Source organism: Lynx canadensis, chromosome B4 (genome assembly GCF_007474595.2).
Source record: "Lynx canadensis isolate LIC74 chromosome B4, mLynCan4.pri.v2, whole genome shotgun sequence".
Classification (NCBI taxonomy): domain Eukaryota; kingdom Metazoa; phylum Chordata; class Mammalia; order Carnivora; family Felidae; genus Lynx; species Lynx canadensis.
This window is the reverse complement of record NC_044309.1, coordinates 121,149,374-121,167,319: the sequence shown is the minus strand read 5'-3', so window position 1 is coordinate 121,167,319 and position 17,946 is coordinate 121,149,374. Positions and strand designations below refer to the sequence as shown.

Below are 17,946 nucleotides of genomic sequence, written 5' to 3'. Positions count from 1 at the left end.
ATTTTTGTATCCTGTAACTTCACTGAATTTGTTTATCAGTTCTAGGAGTTTTTGGGTGGAGTCTTTCAGGTTTCTATATATAAAATCACGTTATCTGCAAATATTGAAAGTTTTACTTTTTCCTTATCAATTTGGATGCCTTTTATTTCTTTTTGTTATCTGGTTCCTGTGGCGAGGACTTCCAGTACTACGTTGAATCAAGTGGTGAGAATGGACATCCTTGCCTTGTTTCTGACCTGAAACAGTTTTTCCCCAGTAGATATGATATTAGCTATGGGTTTTCTCATATATGGCCTTTATCTTGTTGAGGTGTGTTCTTTCTAAACCTACTTTGTTCAGGGTTTTTTTAATAATGAACAGATGTTGTATTTTGTGAAATATTTTTCCTGCATCTATTGAAATTATTATGTGGTTCTTATTCTTTCTTTTTAAAAAAAATTTTTTGGGGCGCCTGGGTGGCGCAGTCGGTTAAGCGTCCGACTTCAGCCAGGTCACGATCTCGCGGTCCGTGAGTTCGAGCCCCGCGTCGGGCTCTGGGCTGATGGCTCAGAGCCTGGAGCCTGTTTCTGATTCTGTGTCTCCCTCTCTCTCTGCCCCTCCCCCATTCATGCTCTGTCTCTCTCTGTCCCAAAAATAAATAAACGTTGAAAAAAAAAAAATTAAAAATAAAAAAATTTTTTTATGTTTTTATTTTATTTTAGAGAGAGAGAGAGACAGAGTGAGAGTGGGGGAGGGGCAGAGAGAGAGGGAGACATAGAATCCAAAACAGGCTCCAGGCTCTGAGCCATCAGGACAGAGCCTGACATGGGGCTTGAACGCACGGACTGTGAGATCATGACCTGAGCCAAAGTCGGATGCTTAACTGACTGAGCCACCCAGGCGCCCCAACTTATTCTTTATTGATGTGACTTACCACATTGATTGATTTACAAATATTGAACCACTCTTGCAATCTAGTAATAAATTCCACTTGATTGTGGTGAATGTTTTTTTTTCAATATATGAAATTTATTGTCAAATTGGTTTCCATACAACACCCAGTGCTCATCCCAAAAGGTGCCCTCCTCAATACCCATCACCCACCCTCCCCTACTTCCCACCCCCCATCAACCCTAAGTTTGTTCTCAGTTTTTAAGAGTCTCTTATGCTTTGGCTCTCTCCCACTCTAACCTCTTTTTTTTCTTTCTCCTTCCCCTCCCCCATGGGTTTCTGTTAAGTTTCTCAGGATCCACATAAGAGTGAAAACATATGGTATCTGTCTTTCTCTGTATGGCTTATTTCACTTAGCATCACACTCTCCAGTTCCATCCACGTTGCTACAAAGGGCCATATTTCGTTCTTTCTCATTGCCCTGTAGTACTCCATTGTGTATATAAACCACAATTTCTTTATCCATTCATCAGTTGATGGACATTTAGGCTCTTTCCATAATTTGGCTATTGTTGAGAGTGCTGCTATGAACATTGGGGTACAAGTGCCCCTATGCATCAGTACTCCTGTATCCCTTGGGTAAATTCCTAGCAGTGCTATTGCTGGGTCATAGGGTAGGTCTATTTTTAATTTTCTGAGGAACCTCCACACTGTTTTCCAGAGTGGCTGCACCAATTTGCATTCCCACCAACAGTGCAAGAGGGTTCCCATTTCTCCACATCCTCTCCAGCATCTATAGTCTCTTGATTTGTTCATTTTGGCCACTCTGACCGGCGTGAGGTGATATCTGAGTGTGGTTTTGATTTGTATTTCCCTAATAAGGAGCGACATTGAGCATCTTTTCATGTGCCTGTTGGCCATCCGGATGTCTTCTTTAGAGAAGTGTCTGTTCATGTTTTCTGCCCATTTCTTCACTGGGTTATTTGTTTTTCGGGTGTGGAGTTTGGTGAGCTCTTTATAGATTTTGGATACTAGCCCTTTGTCCGATATGTCATTTGCAAATATCTTTTCCCATTCCGTTGGTTGCCTTTTAGTTTTGTTGATTGTTTCCTTTGCTGTGCAGAAGCTTTTTGTCTTCATAAGGTCCCAGTAATTCATTTTTGCTTTTAATTCCCTTGCCTTTGGGGATGTGTCGAGTAAGAGATTGCTACGGCTGAGGTCAGAGAGGTCTTTTCCTGCTTTCTCCTCTAAGGTTTTGATGGTTTCCTTTCTCACATTCAGGTCCTTTATCCATTTTGAGTTTATTTTTGTGAATGGTGTGAGAAAGTGGTCTAGTTTCAGCCTTCTGCATGCTGCTGTCCAGTTCTCCCAGCACCATTTGTTAAAGAGACTGTCTTTTTTCCATTGGATGTTCTTTCCTGCGTTGTCAAAGATTAGTTGGCCATACGTTTGTGGGTCTAGTTCTGGGGTTTCTATTCTATTCCATTGGTCTATGTGTCTGTTTTTGTGCCAGGTGAATGGTTTTTTAAAATGTATTGTTGGATTCAGTTTGCTAGCATTTTGTTGAGAATTTTTGCATCTATGTTTATCAAAGATATTGATTGGCCTGTAGTTCTCTTTATTATGGTGTCTTTATCTGGTTTTGGTATCAGAGTAATGCTGGCCTGAAAGAATGAAATTAGAAGTTTTCCTTCCTCTTCTATTTTTTGGAACAGTTTGAAAAAAATAGGTACTAATTCCTCTTTAAATGTTTGGTAGAATTCACCTGTGAAGCCATCTGGTCCTGACCTTCTATTTGTTGGCGTTTTTGATTGCTGATTCAATTTCTTTGCTGATAATTGGTTTGTTCAAATTTTCTATTTCTCCCTGTTTCAGTTTTCATAGATTATATGTTTCTAGGAATTTTTCCATTTCTTCTAGGTTGTCCAATTTGTTGGCATATAGCTTTTCATAATATTCTAATTGTTTGTATTTCTGTGGTGTTGGTTGTTATTTCCCTCTTTCGTTTGTAATATTATTTATTTGAATCATTTCTCTTTTTTCTTGATACTTCTGGCTAGAGGCTTAGCAATTTTATTAATTTTTTCAAAGAACCAGCTTCTAGTTTCATTGATGAGTTCTATTTTTTTTTTTTTTTAGTTTTTATATAGTTTATTTATTCTCTAATCCTTATTATTTCCTTTATTCTTCTGGTTTTAGGCTTTGTTTGTTGTTTGCAGGTGTAAGGTTAAGTTGTTTATTTGAGACTTTTCTTGTTTCTTGATATAGGCCTGTATTGCTATAAACTTCCCTCTTAGAACCACTTTTGCTGTATCCCAAAGGTTTTGAACTGTTATGTTTCATATTCATTAGTTTCCATGTACTTTTTGATTTTTTCTTTTATTTTCTGGTTGACACATTCATTGTTTAGTAGCATGGTATTTAACCTCCATGTATTTGTGGTCTTCCAGATTTTTTCTTGTGGTTGACTTCTAGTTTCATAGTGTTGTGGTTGGAAAAGATGCATGGTATGATTTCTATCTTTTTGAATGTGTTGAGGTTTGTTTCGTGGGTTAATATGTGATCTGTTTTGGAGGATGTTCCACGTGTACTCAAAAAGAATGAGTATTCTTTTGTTTTAGGATGGAATTATTTGAATATATCTGTTAAATCCATCTGGTAGTGTATCATTCAAAGCCATTGTTTGCTTGTTGATTTTCTGTTTAGATGAACTGTCTATTGATGTAAGTGGAGTGTTAAAGTTTTGTACTATTATTGTATTGCTATTGATTATTTCCTTTATGTTTGTTAATAGCTGCTTTATTTATTTGGGTGCACCCTCCAACTGTCTAAGTCTTATTTATTCTTCAAGTTTCTTTTTTTCTTTATTTTTTTCTTGTCTGTGTATAATTTTTTTAATATGAAATTTATTGTCAAATTGGTTTCCATACAACACCCAGTGCTCATCCCAAAAGGTGCCCTCCTCAATAGCCATCACCCACCCTCCCCTCCCTTCCACCCCCCATCAACCCTCAGTTTATTCTCAGTTTTTAAGAGTCTCTTATGGTTTGCCTCATTCTTCTCTGTAACTTTTTTTCCCCTTCCCGTCCCCCATGGTCTTCTGTTAAGTTTCTCAGGATCCACAGAAGAGTGAAAACATGTGGTATCTGTCTTTCTCTGTATGACTTATTTCACTTAGCATAACACTTTCCAGTTCCATCCACATTGCTACAAAAGGCCATATTTCATTCTTTCTAGTTGCCAAGTAGTATTCCATTGTATATATAAACCTCAACTTCTTTATCCATTCATCAGTTGATGGACATTTAAGCTCTTTCCATAATTTGGCTATTGTTGAAAGTGCTGCTATAAACATAGGGGTGTAAGTGCCCCTATGCATCAGCACTCTTGTATCCCTTGGGTAAATTCCTAGCAGTGCTATTGCTGGGTCATAGAGTAGATCTATTTTCAATTTTTTGAGGAACCTCCACACTGTTTTCCAGAGTGGCTGCACCAGTTTGCATTCCCAGCAACAGTGCAAGAAGGTTTCTGTTTCTCCACATCTTCGCCAGAATCTATAGTCTCCTGATTTGTTCATTTTAGCCACTCTGACTGGCGTGAGGTGATATCTGAGTGTGGTTTTGATTTGTATTTCCCTGATGAGGAGTGACATTGAGCATCTTTTCATGTGCCTATTGGCCATCTGGATGTCTTCTTTAGAGAAGTGTCTATTCATGTTTTCTGCCCATTTCTTCATTGGATTATTTTTTTTTTGGGGGTGTGGAGTTTGGAGAGTTCTTTATAGAATTTGGATACTAGCCCTTTGTCCGATATGTCATTTGCAAATATCTTTTCCCATTCTGTTGGTTGCCTTTTAGTTTTGTTGATTGTTTCCTTTGCAGTGCAGAAGATTTTTATCTTCATGAGGTTCCAATAGTTCATTTTTGCTTTTAATTCCCTTGTCTTTGGAGATGTGTCAAGTAAGAAATTGCTGTGGCTGAGGTCAGAGAGGTTTTTTCCTGCTTTCTCCTCTAGGGTTTTGATGGTTTCCTGTCTCACATTCAGGTCCTTCATCCATTTTGAGTTTATTTTTATAAATGGTATAAGAAGTGGTCTAGTTTCATTCTTCTGCATGTTGCTGTCCAGTTCTCCCAGCACCATTTATTAAAGAGACTGTCTTTTTTCCACTGGATATTCTTTCCTGCTTTGTCAAAGATTAGTTGGCCATACTTTTGTGGGTCCAATTCTGGACTCTCTGTTCTATTCCATTGGTCTATGTGTCTGTTTTTGTGCCAATACCATGCTGTCTTGATGATTACAGCTTTGTAGTAGAGGCTAAAATTGGGGATTATGATACCTCCCACTTTGGTCTTCTTCAATATTCCTTTGGCTATTCGGGGTATTTTGTGGTTCCATACAAATTTTAGGATTGCTTGTTCTAGCTTCAAGAAGAATGCTGGTGCATTTTGATTGGGATTACATTGAATGTGTAGATTGCTTTGGGTAGTATTGACATTTTAACAATATGTATTCTTCCAACCCATGAGCACGGAATGTTTTTCCATTTTTTTTTTGTATCTTCTTCAATTTCCTTCATAAGCTTTCTATAGTTTTCAGCATACAGCTCTTTTACATATTTGGTTAGGTTTATTCCTACGTATTTTATGCTTCTTGGTGCAATTGTGAATGGGATCAGTTTCTTTATTTGTCCTGCTGTTACTTCATTATTACTGTGTAATAATGTAACTGATTTCTGTACCTTAATTTTGTATCCTTAATTTTGACTTTGCTGAACTCATGTATCAGTTCTAGCAGACTTTTGGTGGAGTCTATTGGATTTTCGATGTACATTATCATGTCGTCTGCAAAAAGTGAAAGCTTAACTTCACCTTTGCCAATTTTGATGCCTTTGATTTCCTTTTGTTGTCTGATTGCTGATGCTAGAACTTCCAACACTATGTTAAACAACAGCGGTGAGAGTGGACGTCCCTGTTGTGTTCCGGATCTCAGGGGGAAAGCTCTCAATTTTTCCCCATTGAGGATGTGGGCTTTTCATAAATGGCTTTTATGATGTTTAAGTATGTTCCTTCTATCCTGACTTTCTCGAGGGTTTTTATTAAGAAAGGATGCTGAATTTTGTCAAATGCTTTTTCTGCATTGATTGACAGGATCATATGGTTCTTATCTTTTCTTTTATTAATGTGATGTATCACATTGATTGATTTGTGAATGTTGAACCAGCCCTGCAGCCCAGGAATGAATCCCACTTGATCATTGTGAATAATTCTTTTTGTATGCTGTTGAATTCAATTTGCTAGTATCTTGTTGAGAATTTTTGCATCCATATTCATCAGGGATATTGGCCTGTAGTTCTCTTTTTTTGCTAGGTCTCTGCCTGGTTTGGGAATCAAAGTAATGCTGGCTTCATAGAATGAGTCTGGAAGTTTTCCTTCCCTTTCTGTTTTTTGGAACAGCTTGAGAAGGATAGGTATTATCTCTGCTTTAAATGTCTGGTAGAATTCCCCAGGGAAACCATCTTGTCCTGGACTCTTATTTGTTGGGAGATTTTTGATAACTGATTCCATTTCTTCACTGGTTATGGGTCTGTTCAAGCTTTCTATTTCTTCCTGTTTGAGTTTTGGAAGTGTGTGGATGCTTAGGAATTTGTCCATTTCTTCCAGGTTGTCCAGTTTGTTGGCATATAATTTTTTATAGTATTCCCTGATAATTGCTTGTATTTCTGAGGGATTGGTTGTAATAATTCCATTTTCATTCATGATTTTCTCTGTTTGGGTCCTCTCCCTTTTCTTTTTCAGAAGCCTGGCTAGAGGTTTATCAATTTTGTGTATTTTTTCAAAAAACCAACTCTTGATTTCATTGATGTGCTCTACAGTTTTTTTAGATTCTATATTATTTATTTCTGCTCTGATCTTTATTATCTCTCTTCTTCTGCTGGGTTTGGGGTGTCTTTGCTGCTCTGCTTCTATTTCCTTTAGGTGTGCTGTTAGATTTTGTATTTGGGATTTTTCTTGTTTCTTGAGATAGGCCTGGATTGCAATGTATTTTCCTCTCAGGACTACCTTTGCTGCATCCCAAAGCGTTTGGATTGTTGTATTTTCATTTTCATTTGTTTCCATATATTTTATAATTTCTTCTCTAATTGCCTGGTTGACCCACTCATTCGTTAGTAGGGTGTTCTTTAAACTCTATGCTTTGGGAGGTTTTCCAGATTTTTCCTGTGGTTGATTTCAAGTTTCATAGCACTGTGGTCTGAAAGTGTGCATGGTATGATCTCAATTCTTGTATACTTATGAAGGGCTGTTTTGTGACCCAGAATATGATCTATCTTGGAGAATGTTCCATGTGCACTTGAGAAGAAAGTATATTCTGTTGCTTTGGGATGAAGAGTTCTAAACGTATCTGTCAAGTCCATCTGATCCAATGTATCATCAGGGCCCTTGTTTCTTTATTGCTCCTGTGTCTAGATGATCTATCCATTGTTGTAAGTGGAGTATTAAAGTTCCCTGCAATTACCACGTTGTTATCAATAAGGTTGCTTATGTTTGTGATTAATTTTTTTATATATTTGGGAGCTCCCATATTCGGTGCACAGACATATATAATTGTTAGCTCTTCCTGATGGATAGACCCTGTAATTTTTATGTAATTCCCTTCTTCATCTCTTGTTATAACCTTTAATTTAAAGTCTAGTTTGTCTGATATAAGTATGGCTACTCCAACTTTCTTTTGACTTCCAGTAGCATGATAGATAGTTCTCCATCCCCTCACTTTCAATCTGCAGGTGTCCTCAGGTGTAAAATGAGTCTCTTGTAGACAGCAAATAGATGGGTCTTGTTTTTTTTTATCCATTCTGATACCCTATGTTTTTTGGTTGGAGCATTTAGTCCATTTACATTCAGTGTTATTAATTGAAATATATGGGTTTAGAGTCATTGTGATATCTGTAGGTTTCATGCTTGTAGTGATGTCTCTGGTACTTTGTGGTCCTTGCAACATTTCACTCACAGAGTCCCCCTTAGGATCTCTTGTAGGGCTGGTTTAGTGGTGATGAAGTCCTTCAGTTTTTGTTTGGGAAAACCTTTATCTCTCCTTCTATTCTGAATTACAGACTTGCTGGATAAAGGATTCTTGGCTGCATATTTTTTCTGTTCATCACATTGAGGATTTCCTGCCATTCCTTTCTGGCCTGCCAAGTTTCAGTAGATAGACCTGCTACTACCCTTATGTGTCTACCTTTGTATGTTAGGGCTCATTTATCCTTAGCTGCTTTAAGAATTCTCTCTTATCCTTGTATTTTGCCAGTTTCACTATGATATGTCGTGCAGAAGATCGATTCATGTTACGACTGAAGGGAGTTCTCTGTGCCTCTTGGATTTCAGTGCCTGTTTCCTTCCCCAATCAGGGAAGTTCTCAGCTATGATTTGTTCAAGTATACCGTCAGCCCCTTTCTCTCTCTCTCTTCTTCTTCTGGAATACCTAGGATACGGATATTGTTCTGTTTGTTTTTTTTTTTTTTTTTTAATTTTTTTTTTCAACGTTTATTTATTTTTGGGACAGAGAGAGACAGAGCATGAACGGGGGAGGGGCAGAGAGAGAGGGAGACACAGAATTGGAAGCAGGCTCCAGGCTCTGAGCCATCAGCCCAGAGCCCGACGCGGGGCTCGAACTCACGGACCGCGAGATCGTGACCTGGCTGAAGTCGGACGCTTAACCGACTACGCCACCCAGGCGCCCCAGGATATTGTTCTGTTTGATTGCATCACTTAGTTCTCCAGTTCTCCCCTCATACTCCTGGATTTTTTTAAATCTTTTTCTCAGCCTCCTATTTTTCCATAGTTTTATATTCTAGTTCACCTATTCTCTCCTCTGCCTTTTCAGTCTGTGCTATTGCCGTCTCCATTTTATTTTGCACCTCATTCATAGCATTTTTTAATTCCTCATGACTATTTTTTAGTCCCTTGATCTCTGTGGCAATAGATTCTCTGCTGTCCTCTATGCTTTTTTCAAGACCAGGGATTAATTTTATGACTATTATTCTAAATTCTTGTTGTTATATTGCTTAAATTGGTTTTGATTAATTTGTTAGCTGTCACTACTTCCTGGAGTTTCTTTTGAGGAGAATTCTTCCGTTTCATCATTTTGGCAAGTCCCTGTGGTAGCTCCAAACTGCAGGGCACTTCCCCTGTGCTGTCCAGAGAAACTTGTGTTGGTGGGTGGGGCCGCAGTCAGACCTGATGTCTGCCCCCAGCCCACTGCTGGGGCCACAGTCAGACTGGTGTGTACCTTATCTTCCCCTCTCCCAGGGGCAGGACTCACTGTGGAGTGGCATGGCCCCTGTCTGGGCTGCTTGCACACTGCCAGGCTTGTGGTGCTGCTTTGATGGGATCTGGCCAAGGGTGTGTTAGCCTAGGTGGATCTGCAAGGTGAACAGGGGAGGGAGGGGCAGGCTTAGCTCGCTTTGCCCTCCGTGGTCCCCTGTGGGTGGGGCCCTGCAGCATCGGGAGGGAGGCAGGCCCATCCCAGGGATAGATCCACAGAAGCACAGCGTTGGGCGTTTGCGCGGTGCAAGCAAGCAAGTTCGGTGACAGGAACTGGTTCCCTCTGGAATTTCGGCTGGGGGATAGGAGAGGGAAATGGTGCTTGCCAGTGCCTTTGTTCCCCCGCTGAGCTGTGTCCTTCTGGGGCTCAACAACTCTCCCTCCAGGCGTCCTCTCGCCCTCCCCACTCTCTGAGAGCAGAGCTGTTGACTTTTAACATTCCAGATGTTAAGTCCCGCTGGCTTTCAGAACTCAGGCAGTCCGGCCCCTCCACTTTTGCAAGCCAGACTTTGGGGGCTCTGCCTTCCTGTGGGCTGCCCCTCCACCGCCACGGCTCCCTCCCACCAGTCCGTGTAGCACACTCCGCCTCTCCGCCCTTCCTACCCTCTTCCGTGGGCCTCTTGTCTACACTTGGCTCCGGAGAGTCCATTCTGCTAGTCTTCTGGCAGTTTTCTGGGTTATTTAGGCCTATGTGGGTGGAGTCTAAGCGATCAACAGGACGAGGTGAGTCCAGCGTCCTCCTACACTGCCATCTTCTATTCTTCAAGCTTCAACTTAAACATCCTTTCTGTTCCCTGCATACGTTTAAGTTTCCCTCTGCCACATATTCTTAGAACACTTTGTGTTTCTCTTACCATATTCTTATTTCCATTATCATATTATATTGTAGTGATTTACTTAATGTCTGTTTTACTAAATAGTGTATAATTCCATGAAAAAATTTTGACATTGTTGTCTAACACTGTATCAAATATCTGGTGTCTACTGCAGTGTTCAAGACATTTAATAAATTCAGCTTGAATGTACCTATTTTGTACTTGTTCATAAATATCCACTTATCAGATCACCCCAAATGCTCCCTGGACCTTCTCTGGGCACCTAGGCTCCCTGTCTGGGACTCCTGGACCTCCCCATGTTCCAGAAAGTTGAAGATCAATGCTGGACAAAGCAGGTCATCCAGACTCCTTCTTTAGACCTAAGGCGTGGGTCCATTCTGGTTGATTGTTGCTTAAGGCATACCAGTTGTTAAAATAGCTTAATCTGATCTTGACTATATGAGTGAATGAATTATGTCCAGATGCACCAAGCTTATCTAGTACAGTTAAGCCATAACCAGCAAAAGTCCTCTGAATGTGCTTTCCTCCATAGTCTGCTTTATTGCTTATTCTTCTGTAGTCTGCATTATTGCTTATAGCTCTTAATTTCCCTTTTTATCATATATCAACTCTGGCCTGAGTATATACAGTGGGGTGTTCTAGGTATGTCATTATAACTCTAAGCCAGTTTTTGCTTGCTTCCTCTCTAACTTAAGTATTATTTCCTGAGATAGATCTTTTTGGGGATATATTCCTTGTGTCTCCAAAACTGGCTCACTGGTCACACTGTCATAGCCTGATTCGTGGGCCATGTGACTTATTTCACATTATGCACTGAAGTCTATCTCCCTTCCTCCTGGGCTCTGGTTCAAGAGAAGTTGTGAAATGACTCCTTAGGATGATATTCTGAGCCCATATTCTCCTCAAACAATAGTTCTTTGTCATCTGTATCCATACTCCCTTCTATAGTCTAAAAGGTAGGCTTTGTAATTGTTGTGAACCTAAGACTGCCGTCTGTATCCTATAAGATTTTTCTTGACTCAATGTTTTTTCTTTGATTTGTTCATTCTGTTTTATCAAGCCCCTTGACTCTGTAGACAAACTAATATGTTCCCTAATTCTTCTTATATGGTTCTGTCCACTATTAAAAATTAGCCATTGGATTATTGGGAACTCACATCTCTTGGAATTTTTAGCTATTTGCATATCTCCATTGTTCACATTGTAATTTCTTTTGACATCTATACATCAAAACAAAGGTTACAGTTAGCCAATTACATTTTAAATCTTTCTACATGATTTGATCAATCTTTTTTTTTTTTTTTAAATCCTGGTTTTCATTCTAATTCCATTCTTAGGGAACCAAAGATGGTGTTGGGTTTCATTGCGATCTCTGTTCACTTAGGAGTACTTATCCACAGTCTTGTTTTGCAGAAGATTTTGAGAATCAAAGCACAAAGGAGTAATGTGATTGATTATTAACACCTGCAAAAACAGTTGGGAGGAGTAGTGTCCCTCTTGTCTTATGCATTCATATAGGTGCTCCCATTGTCTCATGACTCTCTACCTTCTTTATGTTTTGCTTCCTTTATTGAGGTACCTGAATGAACAGATTAATAATTGAGACTGAGAAACAGAAGCTTCTAAGTTCTGATGACCTATTTGCCAATGATAAGGCTGCCATGATTTTCTGGAAGAGGCTGACTAAGTTCTCATTCTGATGAAATTTATTTGAAACTTTTTAACTTGGTATTTGAGATTACTAGTTGTTGACTTTTTGTTATTTTTGTAGGCAGCCCTCAGTATATTTGGCATGATTGGTGGACCACTTCTGGGCTTGTTTGCTTTGGGCATTTTGGTTCCCTTTGCCAACTCAATTGTAAGTATAAAGAGTGAATATGTGTAAAGCTTAATTTCCCAAATATAGTAGTGGCTCAATTTTTGTCAGTTGTAAAGATATAGTTCCTTTGATATCTGTCATTAGTGACTTGATGACTTAATTACTCATATTGACTTTGCTGGGGTGTACAATAAATTACTATGCACTGGGATTGTGCATATGTAAAGCTAAATGGAAATTGCCAAAACAACATATATTATGTAACTAAATATTTATATAATTAATAATATATAATATATTCTATAATTATATAATTAAAATATAACATAGAATATTATATAATATAACTAAAGTATATATGTTATGAAACATGTTATATGTAACATATTATGAATATTATATAACTAAAGGAGCAACTTTTTTGTGCATTTATCTTTTTGCCCTTCTTGAAAATTAATCACTAGGATTTAAAGAAAGGAGATCAACAGGCTTAGATATGAAAGATTTAAGGGCAATAGAGCTGAGGATACTTGTGACTAGCCAGAGTATAGCAAAGAGAAGCAATAAGATAAGATATTCACCACCTTGACTAGAGAGTTTATATTCCTGATATTTAAAGCTATAGCTCCAACACCATGGTTCTGGCCCCAAAGGGGTGATCATAATTGGGAATAGTATCCAGAATAAGGTAATATCTCTCTTCTACATAGACATATCTGTGCTTTGAAGTACTAGATTTTGTACTAGTAAATGAAATTGAAATTATTTCTGTGAAAGCCAAGGGAAACTCCATCTAATCAGGCCTGCTATAGGCTGACATCAGGAAAAACTGATAATGCATGTTTTGTTGTTTCAGACAGATGTAGAATAACCACAAAACTATGACTTTACATTTAGAATTCCATTTTATTCATGAGGCATTAGGGATTGGTAAGGCAGCTACTAATGAAGGCTGTTACCATTATTACTAATAATTCTCAGAGACATAATTCTCAACAGATGGTAGCTGTACTTGTGGTAAGCATAACATAATATATATAGACATTAAATAACTGTGTTTCAGTACCCCTGAAATTAATGTAACATTGTGTGTCAAGTATACACAAATAAAAACTTCACAAAAATAATAATTCTAACTAATAATAATAATTCTCAATGAAATATCATATGAAGCGCAAGTTTTGTAGAAATTAATCACAGTGAAAGAGAATGGTTCATATCAACCTCAGAATGTTGAAGCTTTGGTTAGACTCTTTGCATTTTGAAATGCACAGTGCTTTTTGAGTGTTTGAAACATTAAAACAGGATTGACTTTCGGTTTTTGACATTTACTGCCACCATGGGGTGCCTCCAGAAAAGCTGTAGCAGACAAGGTCCCACATATCCTTTTTTCAAGAGAAGTATGATATTATCCCTGTCATAGGAGGTACCTCTTTTTACTGCATCCACATTTTTCACCAGAATATCTACCCTTACCTTGGAGTGGACTTCCCGCCTCCCTCTCTTCCTCCTACCTTCTCACCCTTTCTCCCCTTCTCCTTTTCTCCTTCTCTTCCTTTGCTTCTCTTCTTCCTTCCCTTTTCTCCCTTGTTACCTCCCCTCTTCTTATTCATTCATTGAACATTTATGAGCTGAGTACTGTCTTGGGAATAGAGAGCACTGAATATTTCTGCTTTCACAGGTTTTATAATTTTGCGGATCTTTGAACAAACCGTATACAATGCTGAGAATAATCAAGTCTGGCCTGTCAACAGGTGGCCACACTACTATTCCAACCTCATAATATTGAAAAAATATTTATTGCACTCCTGTATATGTCCAGCACTGTCATAAGTGTCATAAGTTTTGGGGTACCAAAAACAAAGAAATCTAATTCTGCTTTCAAGGTTCACAGCTTAATGAAGGAGCTCACAGTCTTCGTCCCTAACACAAATCCTCTGATCTGGTCATCAGCCTTTATTTTCTCCCATCAGTGCACCATTCTTTTTTCCTACCCTATGATTTTGCTTATGTTTTCCCCCTGACTTCAAATATTCTACCCTGTCCTTTCTATGGGGATCCTGAGGCACAAGCTGCATTGTCTGGTCAGTATTATTTTTTTTTAAGTTTATTTATTTATTTTTGAGCGAGAAAGAAAGTAAGAGTGGTGGAGGGGCAGAGAGAGAGGGAAAGAGAGAGAATCCCAAGCAGGCTCCACACTGTTAGCATGGATCCTGATGTGGGGCTTGAAACTACTAGCTGTGACATCATGACCTGAGCCAAAGTCGGACGGTTAACTGACTGAGCCAACCAGGCGCCCCTGGTCAGTATTCTTAAAGGAAGGGGCAAAATTTCACCACAGGGGAAGAGGCTTCCTAGCTCAAGTTTTGCTTTTGTCCCCATCATTTGGAACTAGGGCTTAAATCATTCAAAGTCCAGCAGAACATCTGGATTACTGATGAAAAACAGAAGTGGGGACTCCAAGTTTTCCAAGGACTGGGAAACCAGCTGTCTTCAGAGAGGACATCCCTACCTGTCTTTAGAAATACTAAGTGTGGTTATATGCACCATGGCAGTCATTTGTGAAAACTGCTCTGGTTTCCCCTAATTACCCTGAAGCACAATTATAATCGTGCATGTTGTTAAGTATAGGAATAAACTCTGTGTATGATTTCTCCTTCATAATCTGTTGTTCATATGGCATACCATTTGTTTACAGACTAAATAAAAATATAGGGGGCAATTGGTCTGGGGTCAGTGGTGTGACTGTTGTAGTTATTTGGGTGTGAAGAAAGCAGGAGGCCAGAGCAGAGTGCTAGCTATGGAACAGAGTAGAAGAAATGGAATTATGAGATTAACTAAAAGAAAAATGGACAGGAATTGGTGATTGGCTAGGTAGGGTTATGGAAAAGGGAATGGGGTTACAGACTCCCCAGGGCTCTGGGCTGAAGGACTAGTGGCCCCTGCCACTCTTGACAAGAGGCAGGGATCTTGGGAGAAGGATGATTTTAGGAGAAAAGCTGGTAAATCTGACTTGGACAACGTTGAGCTTAACCTTCTAATGTTAATTTCCATCTCAAAGCAAGCTGTGTTATTTTTTCTTTTAAAAGCACTCTTGTTTTGCAGGGAGCACTTGCTGGTCTTCTGGCTGGATTTGTTGTTTCTTTGTGGGTAGGAATTGGAGCTCAACTGTATCCTCCACTGCCTGAGAGAACTATGCCACTAAGCCTTGAAACCTATGGCTGTAACAGCACATACAATGTGACAAATTGGGTGACAACCACAGAAATGCCATTTTCTACTAGTGCTTTTCAAGTATATGGTGCTGAAAGGTATTGAATTAAACTTTGTAATGTCATATTTTTAAGAAATGTATGTGACAGGTAGAGAACAGTTGCTTTCTGTCTTGCCTGCAGTGCTGTGATTTTTCCCTGATCTGAAATGGGTAGAGCCCTTGTGGCTTGCTGGCTATGGTATTTTGCTCAGAAACAGCAAAAATTGCTCTATGTTCTTAATTTTGATACACTTCTGTCATGCTTACAGATCTGGAGAAGACTTGAATTGTAACAAAAAAAAATCTATTATGGGTAAATGCTACCAAATATCAGCTCTAGTTGAATGAAAAATTGTCTTTGTCAACTAAAAACCTTTTAAAATGGAAAGCACCATTATAAAAGAACATTGCTTCTATAGTCTTAGAGGTATAGCTTTTACAGACTAAAAGCTACAATCATCTAAATATGTTAGATTATTGCTATTTGTTTAGGTTTAAAGATTCCAAACCTTTATAACATGAGCAATGAGTTGCAGCTGTGATATTCTTACTAGAGTTTTCTGTATGTGGTATACTTTTAGGCTTGTGGATCCTTATATTGTCTGATTTAATGAAATGTTGTGGGTCTGCTAATAGGTGAGTGTTTTATTATATAGTGGATGTGAGGGCAAGACTTTCTATAGTGGACAATTATATGTACAGCCTTAAAGCATAAACCCCAATAGAAATGTTCAAGGAGTACGGAGATGAGGTTGTTGCCCCCCAGTTATTTCCCCCAGCTCCAGCTTTCTTGGAATGAAGCCATTAAGGACTCATGCCCACTTTAGCTGGACACCCTCCTGAGAGAAGGAATGTGACTGTTACAATTAGTGATTCATGTTCCAAAGAAAATATGACTATGAGAATGCCTGCCAATGGAAGTTCAAGGCTGGCAAATGCTTCATAAATAGAAAGAAAAGATAGTTCCAGAGCCTGAGGCATATTTGGGGGAGGTCTGACTAGGTGGGGTGCTGTGGGGTGCTGTGGGGTGAGGGGCAAGGAAGTGCAAGGAGCAGTTTGGACAAGCATGAAAGCACTAATGTGCATGTGTAGAGGCAAGTTGTTACAGTCAGAAAGGGAGAAGAAAATAATGGAATGGTATGTGGGAGGACATTCAGGATGTACTTGTTTCACAGTTTTGCTTAGCATTTGTCCTGGTTGTGTAAATATCTCTCTTAATTTAAGAGTCTGAGGCAAAATAGTTATTTGGATTCTGAAACAAATAAATTAACTGAGGTTTAGTATATACCTGGTACCATAATAATTACTTTTATAGGTTAGCTTATTTATAAAATAACAGGTAATAAGCAAGAATTTTTAAGAATGAATACATACTCAACTCTGGGCTGGCCATTTCTGTGATATCCCTAGAAAGTCTTCCCCTTTCACTATGATTCCTGCCTTCCAGGAAATTATAATTTAGCTGGAGAGAGTATGCTAATGTACACAAAACAATCAATCCAGTAAGCACAGTAAGTACAAAATAAGTATAAAACTAGCACATGATAAATAGTAATAACTACTTGATAAATACTTGTTAAAAGAATGAATATAAACAAGGTTGGAGTGAGTAGCAGGAAGACTTTGGAGGGGTAGGACTTGAAGGATGCGGAGGCTGGCTAGACAGAGGTCTGGAAAGTCATTCTTACCACAGAAAATGACCAGAAGGGAAATTGGACAAGAAGATACACAAACAATGCTTGTGGTAAGGGGAATTCATAGGTGATCAAGAGAGCCAGCAGAAGGAAGAGCTTAACTCTTCCTGAGTGGAGTGAAGGAGACCTTCTTAGAGGATTACATAAATTGGAATTAGTCAGGTGAACAGGTTGGGCAGAGGGACCAAAGGAAGAAGAAAATCGCACAGTGAAGGAATAGTGTATGCAAAGGCATGAAGTTCTGAAGCCACGTGGCACCTTAGGAAATCACACCTAGTCAATGTCGCTAGAGTACAAGGGGAGTAAAGTTCACAGCTGAAGATGAAATAAAACACCCTTTGGTCGTCTAGATTCTGCATTTCCATTACCCACATTCAGTTTTTATTAAGTTCCCAATGCTTGATGTGTATATATTGATAGCTTGTAGTTTTAATTTGCATTTCCCTTATGATCAGTTACATTTGATACCTTTTAATATATTTATTGGCCATTTCCATTTGAATATTTACTTTAGTCACTTGTCTGTTGAAATCTTTGATCCATTTTTAAATGCGTTCTCAGTTTTTTTCTTATTTATTTAGGAGTTATTTTTTAATGTTTATTTATTTTTGAGAGAGACAGAATGCGAGTGGGTTAGGGGCAGAGACAGAGGGAGACACAAAATCCGAAGCAGGCTCCAGGTACCGAGCTGTCAGCACAGAGCCCAACAGGGGCTCAAACTCATGAGCTGTGGGATCATGACCTGAGCTGAAGTCGGACGCTGAACCCACTGAGCCACCCAGGTGCCCCTAGGAGTTCTTGATATATTCTAGACACAAAATATATTTTGAAAATATTTTTCTCCCACTTTGTGGATTGCCTTTTTACTCTTTTAGTGATACTTTTGGTGGCCAGAAATGTTTTCATTTTAATTATGTTCAACTTTATCAGTCTTTTTCCTATATGTTCAGTCTTCTGTGTATCCCAATTACATCTTTGCCTATCCTGAGGTCATAAAGAGATTCTTCAAATTTTTAATTTAAATGCTTTATTGTTAGTTAACTGTTTCCATTTATGAATGTAATCTCCTTTGGAATTGATTTCTGTGGGTGCTGTGATCAAGACTCATTTTTTCCCATATGGATATTCGATTAACCAAGTACCACTTATTGGAAAG

The 17,946-nt window shown here is 38.8% G+C and overlaps 1 protein-coding gene across 1 annotated transcript in view; it reads left to right on the top strand.

Annotated features, from left to right (window-relative positions):
• Positions 1 to 17,946, top strand: part of SLC5A8 (solute carrier family 5 member 8) — a 61,286-nt gene that overhangs the window by 30,165 nt on the left and 13,175 nt on the right. Inside the window, exons 11-12 of the mRNA XM_030321857.1 lie at positions 11,796 to 11,882; positions 14,949 to 15,154. Of these exons, the coding sequence (XP_030177717.1) occupies positions 11,796 to 11,882; positions 14,949 to 15,154 (293 nt within the window). The remainder of the gene's footprint in view (positions 1 to 11,795; positions 11,883 to 14,948; positions 15,155 to 17,946) is intronic.